General features: G+C 35.3%; 2 protein-coding genes across 2 annotated transcripts; one reads left to right on the plus strand and one right to left on the minus strand.

Annotated features, from left to right (window-relative positions):
* The first annotated feature begins 36 nt into the window (after positions 1-36).
* On the plus strand, positions 37-3,073 carry LOC111505702 (endoglucanase). Its single transcript, XM_023160554.2, has 2 exons — positions 37-191; positions 2,358-3,073. The coding sequence occupies exons 1-2, from the start codon at positions 158-160 to the stop codon at positions 3,032-3,034; spliced, it is 711 nt and encodes a 236-aa protein (XP_023016322.2). The 5' UTR covers positions 37-157; the 3' UTR covers positions 3,035-3,073.
* Positions 3,074-4,933: 1,860 nt separating this feature from the next.
* Positions 4,934-11,569, minus strand: LOC111505701 (endoglucanase). The gene is made up of 3 exons (XM_023160553.2): positions 11,418-11,569; positions 8,700-9,110; positions 4,934-5,253 (listed from the first exon to the last, which is right to left on the minus strand). Exons 1-3 carry the CDS (start codon positions 11,455-11,457, stop codon positions 4,976-4,978), a joined length of 729 nt encoding a protein of 242 aa, XP_023016321.1. The 5' UTR covers positions 11,458-11,569; the 3' UTR covers positions 4,934-4,975.
* Between the last annotated feature and the right edge of the window lie 945 nt (positions 11,570-12,514).

Here is a 12,514-nt window from a genome sequence, read left to right on the forward strand (position 1 = left end):
TCCGATCGATAATGATAAAATTGAAATTAAAAATACATGATCCTTGACATATCCAGTAAGACCACATTAAAAGAAGGGGAAATTTGATAAGATTCCTATATAAATTCTCCTAAAAATTAGGATTCAATCAGATAGTAGCAACATTGCTGAAATCACAATGAAGATCGCACTTCTGGCTTTATTCGTTACTTGTAAGTAATTTATTTGTCATACACATATATCTGAGAAGTTTTCGTAAAAATATTCCACGTCATTTCTTTGGTCAGTCTACTATCCAAAGATCCATATTTCAAATCATATTGGCTGATTGATTATCTATTACAAATTTATTGTCAAAGGCGATAGATATGTAATTACATTGAAATATTCCTTATACCACACCACAGCCCTTCAGCAACAAACCCATTCTCATTGCCATTGTGACAAATAATAAGCCGTTTTCCTTTACCTGAAATTATGAAGAGGTATGTAAGTGAATAAAACAAATACGAGGGTTACTTTTTATATATTGAGATTGAGGTAGGTCTTAATATAAATATAAGTTTACCTGATGGATTTGTTAATCCGGTGGATAGTCCATCTAGAAAGGCCCTCCTAGATGAGGTCACAGTTTCATCGACCCATACTTTAGGGTAGTATGACCAGCATTAACCCAGGTTTCATCCATATAATAAATTGTTCTCTGTTGTTCCCTATAATATTTAATTTTGGTCAAATACTCTCTCCTCCATAACACGATTTCCTCTCTATCCAATAATAAACTATTGCGCCCTCGTTTTTTCCATACAAAATTCAAATGTTTCGATACTTTATGGAATGTTGGCCGCTTAAAACTTGGCAATAAAATATCTCCATTTATTTCCATTGATTTTATAATGGTTTGACGATTCTGATTTGTATTCGGTTTGGAAAATTTATGATTTTGTTTATATTCCCGTAAAACATTGTAAATCGAAGCGCAACACACTCCAATTTATCGGAAACTTTCGATACGACTTCGTCGACAGTCGATGTCTCAATTTCTTCCATCTCTTTCTTGAACACATTTAAAATCGCTTCTTTCATCTCAACACTCAAATGTCTTTTTTTGGATAGTTTCCTGGCTGGACTCAGAGGATAGCTCACAGTGTCATCAGCAGTGTCTGTACTGGACATCTTGGAAAACAAGTTTAAACAATATACTATAACGCACGCCACACAAACACGCAAACGACTGATTACAACCCTGTGCTGGTACCGAACTCGTACCAAGAAGGCGAATTCACCAATGAACGCTGCCCTTTTCTTGGTACGACACTGGGCGATCACGTGAACATCACCCTTCGGTTTTGTTTAGTTTTACTCTATCTTGGATTTGGATAGACTTTAGTATACATTGATAAGTGAGTAGTTCATTGAATCTTTGTAAAACAGAAAAAAACCACGGATCTAAATTTCAAAGTAAATATAAAAATCTATTTAGCTTAAATGAGGTAAAACATATAGCAAAATAGACAAAAGTGAGACAAAGGGAAAACCATATGAGCAAGGCATAACATTGAATATTTTATCTATCCAGAAGACTTCAGATATGTTCTCAACTTTTTCTTAAAATTATATATGGAGTGGTGTCTAAATTCGCTGGACAGAGCGTTATATTGTTTGTTAGAGTTGTAAATGAAACTATGATGGATGAATATCTCATCCAGTACCATTCTGTCATGAAGACACTCTAAACTGAAAGTCCACGGTTTTCCTGTTTTCGGGGGAAGTATAACCCTGGAATGAATGATTCGGAATGAAAATCGTCCTGAAAAAACACCCTTTCTGGATGTGACTTGCTATGTTTGGACTCTAGCCTGACCAGATGTAATAGTGAAGCGAATCAGCCAGATTGCTGGCGAGAGCCAGCATTATTAACTAATGACCCATCCTCACATCGTGGGGTAAGTGCTCATTAGGTCTGAGAATCATGTACCCCGAGCAGAATGACAGCCTTTTGCATTCGTCCGGCCAAGATTTCTGCCTTCGTGATCCTGAGACTCGAGAGTAGAGAAGGCATCGTTCTACTAAAGACTCCAATAATAAAAAAAATAGATAAGGCAAATTTTAATTTGAAACACCAAAGGTGTGGTATACCTGTATGTGTGGTACACCTGTATGGTATACCTATATGGTATGAATAGAGTTAGCCTTGCAAGTTTTTCCAGTTTAATCTTCCTCTTGTAGATGATCACTTGGTGATCGAAACAGGTGTCGAGGTGTTGAAAATAACGATTTGGTGTTGGGAAAAAACTCCAGTAATATTAATCAAAATCAATTTCAATATTATTATTTTATCATCATCACCATTACAGTCGTCATTATTATTTTTCCAGATGCTGTGGCGCTCCCCAGCGATAATGAAGACATTATTCCAGTCCCTGGAGGACGTTCTGGCTGGGGTACCACCACGCGTTATTGGGACTGCTGTAAACCTTCCTGCGCTTGGGTAGAGAACATCAAAACTAGAGATATGCATGCTGTAAATACTTGTGATAGTAAAGGCATAAACGTTTTGAAACCAAGTGTCAAGTCAGGATGCGACGGAGGAACTGCTTATATGTGCAATAACCAGCAGCCATTCGTAGTCAACAAGACTCTTGCTTACGGTTTCGCTGCTGCTTCCTTCACCGGTGGTGTAGATACCAACCTTTGTTGTGCCTGCTTCCTTTTAACATTCCAAGGCCAGCTTTCTGGTAAGCAATTGCTGGTGCAAAACACCAACTCTGGTGGAGATTTGGGAGCGAACCAATTCGATATTGCAACTCCTGGTGGTGGTGTCGGTATCTTCACTAGTGGATGTCACGACCAATGGAATGCACCATGGAGTGGTTGGGGAGATCAGTACGGAGGAGTACATTCGGCAGAGGAATGTAACACTCTTCCACAAGAGCTGCAATCTGGATGCAGGTTCAGGTTTGAATTCATGGAGAACGTTTCGAATCCTCAAGTTCAATTCCAACAGGTTGTGTGTCCGAAAAAACTTGTTGAGATAACCGGATGTAATTTGTAATGGTTTTGATTTTTTATTGAAATAAAGTGTTTTCTTCCACCTCTCTGTTTATTCAGTCATTTGAGATAGAAAAAGCATGTCTGGGAAAAATAGATACAAAGTGAAGAGCGTGAAATCTAACATCTAAAGAAATTACTTTCAACACATCAGAACTGTTGAGGTACTATCAAGGGAGCTATAGAGCAAGTGATAGGTAGAGTTTCGAAAGCTTTCTTATTTTTTAAATACAAGCAAAATATATTTATGGAAAATCTTCATGATCTTGCTAGAAAGTTTCTTCCAGCTTTTCACTCATTTTATAAACATGAAAAAATAGAAGCCAATCATCTCAACCCACCTCGAAATATAAATGACTGATGAAAATCTGCAACAAATGAAAATTTAAGGCAACAGCAATTCAGAAGAAAGTTACATGAATTCGAAAGTGAAATGATTGATGATCCTAATAAAATATCGCCTCGGTTGATATGTCATAAAATGACATTGGATCTTGAAAAAACGTCTTCTATTATGACTATAAAGGCCCCATCCAAATTCCTTGGGCATTAATGAGAACAAACTTGATTCCAATGTAGGTATTGAGATTTTTTATAGTCGCTCAGAGTAAAATTATCAAGTTATATGAACCGACATTCAATTCATATAAGCGAAAACATCGTCTTTTAATTATTCAGAAAAAAATAGGTTAGTAAAAATTAGACCCTCTGACATGAAATTAATCTATTGAAAACACGTTTCGCTAACCAAGCTTGCATCAACAGGAGATGACTTGAGTTTGAGTGTTAGAGATTATACATTAACGAATTCATCGTGATCACCATAAGTATGCAACTTGATACAATATATCATAATCTGATATATAGAAAAAGTCGCAAAATCTTGGTAATTACACCATTTATAATGGTGAATATCTAAAACATTTGAAAATAGAAAATTCGAAGACCAAACAAATGCTGTAACAAAAATCACAATCAAATTGCGGAATTTTGCGAATCAATCCACCACAAATGATGAATAAATCGCACGAAAGGAATGCCTTGTTCAGTGTTGCCAGGTTAACTGTTTCGGCAGTAGATCTTCTGTTTTAGCAATCGACTTACAGCGCTCTTTAACAATGAATTTTCATTTTCAATATGTATCTAATATGTCTGATGATTTTTGAAATAGTAATATTATCAACACGAAGATACTACTTTTCGATGAGTAATGTGATTTAAACCAGATACTGGGATTTTTCATTATGAATAGTCTGGTAGTGTCTCATTTTTGGAACTAATTGTTGAGAGTTTTCGAGTATTCGGAATTTTGTTTTTGAATAAATCAATAACACCATCTATTGGACAGAGGCTCAATAATTATATGAACGTTAAGTCTCTTATAGTTAATGGGAAATAGAAAGTATATTTCTCTGTCCCTAGATGAAGCATTCATTTGATGAATGAAGCAATAGCACTAGCACCATCTATTGATCAGATGCTCAGTCGTTATACATGGTTATTTCGGTTGATCTGTATCCAAAGCTTGAAGCACTAAATTCTCAGAATGACTAACTTTTTTGCCTAATCTGTCTCTTGCAGTGGCGTACGGAAATTATTCTAAACGGATGAGGAAAAATGATGAAATATATAGAATCACAACCTCGACAACAATATTTTCGTTTCAATGAAATAATATTTTTGAAAATGCCCCATACGTCAAAGGCGATCCAGATTTGCTCAAAAGAGTCGTAACTGGTGACGAATCCTAGATATATGGTTATGATATCGAAACCAAAGTCGAATCATCCCTCTATTTGACATCCGTTATAGGTAAAAAATTGCTTCAAACTCAAATATTTCATAAATCTCGACTCTAACAGAACAAATTACGGAATGAATCGATATAAAGAAAAACCGAATGTGAATATCACAATATTTTATTATCTTAAATAAGCTAACAGAATCAATTCAAAGGGAAACAGCCAGTCCTATCTGTGAGCTCCTTAGGGCATTCAACTTGTTGGAAGTAAACGTCCGGATTGGAAGCCCCCTTCATCCAATGGAACCGGAAAAGACATCCTTCCAACAGCTCCTTGGGAAGTTTGTAACAACCAGCTTCATCTCGTACACCACCGTATTGGTCACCCCAGTTGCTGACGTCACTGTTCCACTGGGTAGTGCACCCTTCTGTGTAATATCCTACGCCACTGCCTGGCATTGCGATGTCAAACATGTCGTGTTCTAAATAAAAAACAAATTGGAATTTGTTCAAGAGTTTTGTTTTGGAAATATATGATTAGAGATTAGATTGTCAACAAAGTAATCCAACTCTACGACATATTCAATTATTTCTAGAATTTAATCGATCAACTTCATAGATAATTTTGAGTAGGTACTGAACATTTGTAGCACGATTATCTCGATTAGTTTTTGAAGTATAACCAATTTCACAAACTACACTTAAACGATTTGATCTCCACTAACTTTATTGAAAATAATCATAACATGTTTCGCTAAAACATTAGCTTTTTCAAATGATGAAAAAGCTAATGTTTTAGCGAAACATGTTATGATTATTTTCAATAAAGTTAGTGGAGATCAAATCGTTTAAGTGTAGTTTGTGAAATTACTATGGATCTTCATCAAGTAACGGCCGAATCAATCAGAAAAAAAAAAAAAAAAAAAAAAAAAAAAAAAATATAACCAATTTGTTGAACGATAACAGGTATACTTTCAAAAAGAAGTTTTTTTTCAAACAAACACGTTATCTATGATGATAATTGTGCATTTTTCGCCAGTGGCGTAGCTTTAGGGTGTTACTGATTGCATATTGCTCCAAAATTAGTTCTACTGTAGATAACTTGAACAGTAAAACGGAATCGCAGTCATTACCCTAACATCAAACAGATGGAAAAGCAGAAAGTGACATTTCTCGGGTTTTTTGATGTCGCCATGGAAACTTTGAAACACAAGATTGTTCAATTCAAAAGTTGGTTTCAAACAAGCTGACGCGTACTTCAGATATGCATATAGGCAATATAGATAGGTATAGTCGAAGTAAACGATACCGTGCACTCTTAAAGATGGCGGTTTAGTTCAGGAACTGATCGCGATTTGAGTGTTAAAATTCGATATTGGTGCAGTTATAATTACTTAAAATTTTTGCTATCTGTTTAAAATGTGGCGTCCTTGGACAAGTACTAATAATAATAACGAGTGTGATAACAACGCAGACTTTTTCCAGTGTAGTGATTCCAATAGCGATGGTGAACAATGTGAAAAATAGATAGTGAATGAGATTGGTTTCGAGGGAAACAAACTATTACAAGCAACACCAGATTTGAGCGAAATTCCTTTCTCAACTGTAAGTAAAATGGTCAAGAACAGAACCTATGAACGCAAGATGCGATGTGGTACAGGATTAGCAAATCATCAGCAAAAATCATTGAAAACAAACAATATACGAGATTCTCACAACTTAAATCATAAGGGAGAAATTGAATACTTCCGGCTGTAACGTGAGCTGCTGTGACAAAACTCTTCAGAATTGGAAAAAGATACTACGATTTAGATTTGAAAAAATAAACAAATGTCAAGCAATTATGAAAGTAGAAGAATATTGGAATTGCGAAACAAATACTTGGAACAAATAACTACCTATAGACAAGAACAACGCACATTTGCTATTTGGACGAAATTTGGTATGACATGACACAGTCACGAAAGGGTGGACTGATGGTTCGAAAATGTGTACGCCAAACATGCTTGCAAACAAAGGACCGCGACTAATCATTGTGCATCGTGGAGGAAGTGAAGGATGGGTTCCTAATTCTTTGAAATTATGTGGAAAAAAAACTTGGTTGACTATCATAAGAATATGAAAGGTAATATTTTCGAGGAATGTTTTGAAAACACATTGATCCCAAATTTGGATGCGAATAGATCAATAGTTCTTGACAACGCTTCTTATCATTCGCGACAGCTCATCAAAGTACCGAATAAAAATTCGAGGAAAGATTAAATAGAAAGTTTCTTGATGGATAACAATTTGTATTTTGAAGTTTACTATACCAAAAACTTACTACTTGAAGTTCTACAGGAAAAAACATTTGAAAAAGTGTATCCCTTTGACAATATTGTTGAAAAGTATGGACTCACCATACTAAGACTTCCCCTATTTTTTTGTGTTTTCAATCCCATCGAGTTGATTTGCAGAAAATTGAAACAAAGCATCAGGCGTAAAAATAATTTTTCAATAAGAAGGTAATAAAGCTAATTAAAGAAGAAGTATCTAATATTACCGAAGAAGACTGGCAGAAAAGGATTAAAACAGTAATTATAGTTGAAAAAGACTGTATGGAGATTGGGCACTTCCATATTAATGGTGAAAATGAATTCATTATTTTCTTATTAGTCAGTGGGCTATGTTTGAAGACTGCCAGTGAACAAATCTAAATAAATGAACTTTAAACGTTCAAGCCAGTCTCAAATATACCTACACAGTAGGTTAAATTGCATTACAAAGTATTTTATTAACTGTCTATTACGCAAACTTCAATTCGCATCTTAGATATGGCATCCTTAATTGGGGCACATCCTCTACCGTGTCTCGTGTGTTTTGTCTACAAGAGTATGCTATTAGGATCATTGCTAAGTTGAGCTATAGAAATTCTTGTAGAGAAACTTTTCAGAATTTGAAAATATTAACGCTAGCAGGAGTATACATAATGGAAGCTTGCACATATATCTATCGAAATAGAAACACTTTGGCTGCTAACAGAGCCTATCAGAATCACTCTACTCGGAATGCCCACTTATTATTACCTAGTCTACATCGCACTGCTCTTTTCCAAAGAAGTTTTGAGTTTCAAGGCTGCAAACTTTTTAATAAACTCCCCGACAATATCAGAAATTCTGAAAATGTACACATTTTTAAATCAAGACTGAAGCAACTTCTTCTGTCAAAGAACTGCTACAGTAATTAATGATGACTTTTATTTGTAATCCAATACTATATGTGTGTACAGGAAACAATTATCTATTATTATATTTATGTGGTATACATCTGTGTATGTTGTATATATGTGTGTATGTATATGTGTATATATATGTATGTGTGTGTATGTATGTATATATGTGTATATATATACATGTGTGTGTGTGTATGTATATATATATTTATTTTTAATTTTTTTACACATTTTTTTAATTTACAACTTTGTGACATTATCTATTTTCCATAGTTTTATTTCTTTTCAATATTGTACATTGACGTTTTCCTCTTTTCCATTTGTACTTTTGCTCCTGTGGTTATACGAATCAATCTGAGTAAATAAAGAGATTATTATTAATGGACTGACGCTTCTCAGAAAACAACTATTCCCCTGACTGATACCACGAAGGGCGTTGGATTATATCCGACAGGCGTCAGTGCAGGAATCTTCACAGAAAATTTCCTGCATATGCAATTGGCAATACAACTGGAAGAGTCGACCTTTAATTTTGGAATGGGCAAACTTGCAGACCGGTTTCGAGCTCATTAGCCACTTATCAGTGCAAGATAGTGGCCATCATCGACCTAAAGTCGAACTATATTATTAAAGGGTAGCTGTTGGAAGGTACACCAATAAAAAATTAGTACAACGTGTCTAAAAATATTCCAACTCAGCTGTTTTCACAATTCTCACCTTCAGGTCCAACCTTTCCAGTGTTGGTCATTTGGACAACCATTTTCTTGTTTTCCAGGCCCTGGTCTTTGAACGTGAACATAACGCAAGCGCAGCACATGTTCTCCAGCGTCGTGCTCTCACTGAAACCTGCAGCTACGAATCCATAAGCCAAAGTGTCATTAATGGCATACATGGATTGATCTGTGCAAACGTAGGACTGTCCTCCGATACAGCCCGATTGATTTTCGGGATCTTGGGCAGTGACCCCATCAGCTCTGCAGGCTTTCACGGGTTTCTTGTACTCTATGTTTCCGGGCCAGGAACAGGTGGGTTTGCAGCAGTCCCAGTAGCGGGTTGTGGTGGCAGGTCCATGGATCCCTCCCTCTATTATTTTTATATGATGGTGTTCCTCACCGTTGCAGACAGCAACTGAAAAAATCGTTACAGATGATACTCAAAAAAACAGAGATTGAAGAAGCTTGTTCTAAAATTATTAGGAGTCAGACCTTGAAAGGTTGGTCTTCTTGGGACAGTTGAGCCCAGCATAGCATTCGTGATTCAGCTGAGCACCACCAATCCGACCTATGACAAGGACGAATTTCGTTTGACGGTCAATGCTGACGCCTGGTTTCGGTAAGAACCGCCTTTGTTATTCGAGGATTGTCCTTTTTGCCGATCTTACAGATGGCCTTTTTGTATGGGTTTATGTTATTGCCTTTACTTCACCAGTGAAATATTGATAGTCGCATATACTACAGAGGGCGCTGGCTGACTTGATGACAATATGCCTAATATACCAGTAACGTTGAATTTCTTATTTTTTCGTGGGTGGCATGAATGTATAATTGATTTATTTTATTAGGGTTCATGAGCATTCGTAAACCATTCGAAAATGCAGCTCGTTTATTTCTATATAGAATTATATTTAGATATAACTTTTTATATAACATTTCATTATATGAAATAACTCACTTATAAACCAATACACAAACTAAACTCGATGAAAAAACGAATTGTTCCTACTCGAGATGTCAGCTAAGAAAGAGTTGAAACTCAATGTTGCAAAAACAAGCAGAATGGATCCGATATGACATACATTTTCAATGCCGAATAAACAAATAAATTGTGATATAAAGCCAGCAAACAAACAAATATACAATAATAAGATCGCTCGAATCCACGAATTAGGCATTAAAATGGACAATAATATTTGAAATGATTTTTTAATCCACTTTGCTATGTTTTTTTGTTTTCATAACTGTATATTATTAAATAATCCATAGAATCATTGTTTAGGTAAATATTTTGTGATCTTTCGACTCTGTGTACTGATTTTAGATGTAGAACTTATTTGCAAACATGATTTTTCGTGTAAATTCTATTCCATGTGGAAAATTTTTCATTAATTGAAACGTCAACGGGTTCATATACACTTTCATAATTAAATTAATAATTATAGGCTTCGAAAATTTTACCATTTGGCAATGTTGATTATTTCTATTGTTTCTATTGGTCAATCGAACAAGAAGCGGGAATAGGGGCATGACGTCACCACCCTACCACATTCGATTTTTAATAATTAATTTCGGAAAAACTACGGTAATCAGAGAGATGAAACAAAGTGCACTGTTTTTCAATTTAAAATTTCTATCAAGTGGACTATAAACCAAAAATCATGAAACAAGCCCATGCTATGCTGATATTTTATTCATTTTTAAACGACAACAATGATTCAAGGTCCAGATAGAATATCTACCGAAATCATCAAATCAATCAATGAAAACAATAATTTTATCGGTCCGATGGAGAAGGTTCGTGACTAAATCATTTTGACATTCATATGGTTCCAGATCAGAACTGATTCCTAGGTTTGGCACCATATGTTTTGATATTGTACAGTAACATAAAGGGTGTCCCAGAAGTTAAGTACCAAATGATATCTCTGTTATATTTGAAGTCAGAAACATTAAATGATGGTACTGAAAGACCTTAAAATGATCTTTCGAAAGCATCTTTGGAATTGTTGAAACCATGGAAGTTTAAAAGGAATCACAACCAACTCTGTCTCAACTAATTAGTTTCTGAATGTGTTCATTTTCATACTTTCCAACAGGTTAAGTTTCAAACCTTTCTACTAGAAATGGAGGCGCTTGAATTCATGGTTGTTCTCAAACCGTGGGAATAATACTCCAAAAAGCTCTGATCTGAGCTTTGCAAAGCATCAAAAGTTGCTGAGGTGTGTACAGTTTTCTGGTTCTGAACAGTGTTCAAGCTTTTGAGAAGTAGCTAAGACATATTGGTGTCCAGGTCCAGTTAAAGCCCCAACAAACTTATCGAAGATGAATTTTAGGATAGAAGCTATATTTCAAAACGGAAAAACTCTGCCCTATTATTCTCAGAAATACAAATTGAAAATAATATTCTCAAACACCCAAACAACCGATTTGGCGTCTTCAGGATACCAACTTGGTTCGTTCTAGTGATTGGAAAAAGTATACGTCTTGGATTTGTTCAACGCTAGAGCTTTCAGTTCCATACTTTAAATATTTCAATGATCATGGTTCAAAATTGTTAAACTATGAAGTTTTGGGAGCTACAATGAAAATATTCTCCTCAACACATTACTAAGTATGAAGTTCTGTGGAAAGGCTATCGTTATTAGCTATGATGCAGTAATCATAACCTTTATGAAAATCAGATGACTTCAGTGATAGCTATTGTAAAAAGTTTACTTACGAACTACCAAAGTAGTCAGAATCGTTGGTATGGTTTTCATTTCGTAGAAATTATTCAACTTTTGATTGAAAGCACTGAAAAACCGCCAATAAATAGGTTTCTTTATCTCCGCACACTTCAGATCTTTATCGTGATGGAAAAGTTGTTCAAATCCATTGTTATACGTGGAACAAAAATAGAAAAAGTATTTGGTGTTCCCAATGTTCTCATGGTCGATCAAACAGATAGGCTGACTAACAGTGTTTTCATGAGAGCAAATAAAATTGTTCGGACATTTTCCAGAACGATCATCTTGTTGATAGTTTTATGTTCTTTATCAGTGTTTCACGGCAGGAGATTTGGGTCTGTCTGGTTTATTGTTCATGAGGTGAGAACTTGGGGGTTCAAGTCATGAAAAGTAACACAAGCAGAAAGTCAAAACACTTTTTCCTTAAATTGATGCCATGTGTATCATATGCTTTTGTTTTCGAAAAATGCAGAAATCGTATGACTCCATTTTTGATGATTTCAAATCCTCATGTTACTCATACATGAAATTCTGAATCGTGCAAAGCAGGGCTTACTGGAAATGAAAAATAGATCGATTTTATTGCTTTCGTTCGTCGTCAAGTTTAGTGAATTCATCAAATACGATATATTTCAGTTCGGCGATAATTGATCCAAAATTTACCAGATCGAGAAAATCAACATAAAGAGGACCCAAAGGGGAAGAAGCACAAGCTTCATAAATGATTGAAGGATCATGAAAGACAGATCAGTATTTTTTTGGCGGAACTGAAATAAAATCATGAACTGAGGGTAAATAATGAGTTGATCTAACATACGCTATTGAATCTATATTGATTCAGGACAACTGATGAAGAAATTGATAGAAAGAAGTTTGAATGAACTTGTTGTGGGTACTAGGTCACAAACATCAAAAATACTAGAAAATTTGATACTCCCAACAAGGAGAAATGTCTTCTCTTCCTAAGGAATGTTTCAACAAGCCCGAATTCTCCATTTCGAGAGAAAATGTCTAGCAATGAACGCTTGTTGAATGAGCTATCACTTGATTGGTTGCTGGATTGCTGGATTCACATCAAAGAGATCAGAGA

Source organism: Leptinotarsa decemlineata, unplaced genomic scaffold (assembly GCF_025532065.1).
Source record: "Leptinotarsa decemlineata unplaced genomic scaffold, Ldec_3_MD MMD2_tig00000882_RagTag_RagTag, whole genome shotgun sequence".
In the NCBI taxonomy this organism is placed as follows: Eukaryota; Metazoa; Arthropoda; class Insecta; order Coleoptera; family Chrysomelidae; genus Leptinotarsa; species Leptinotarsa decemlineata.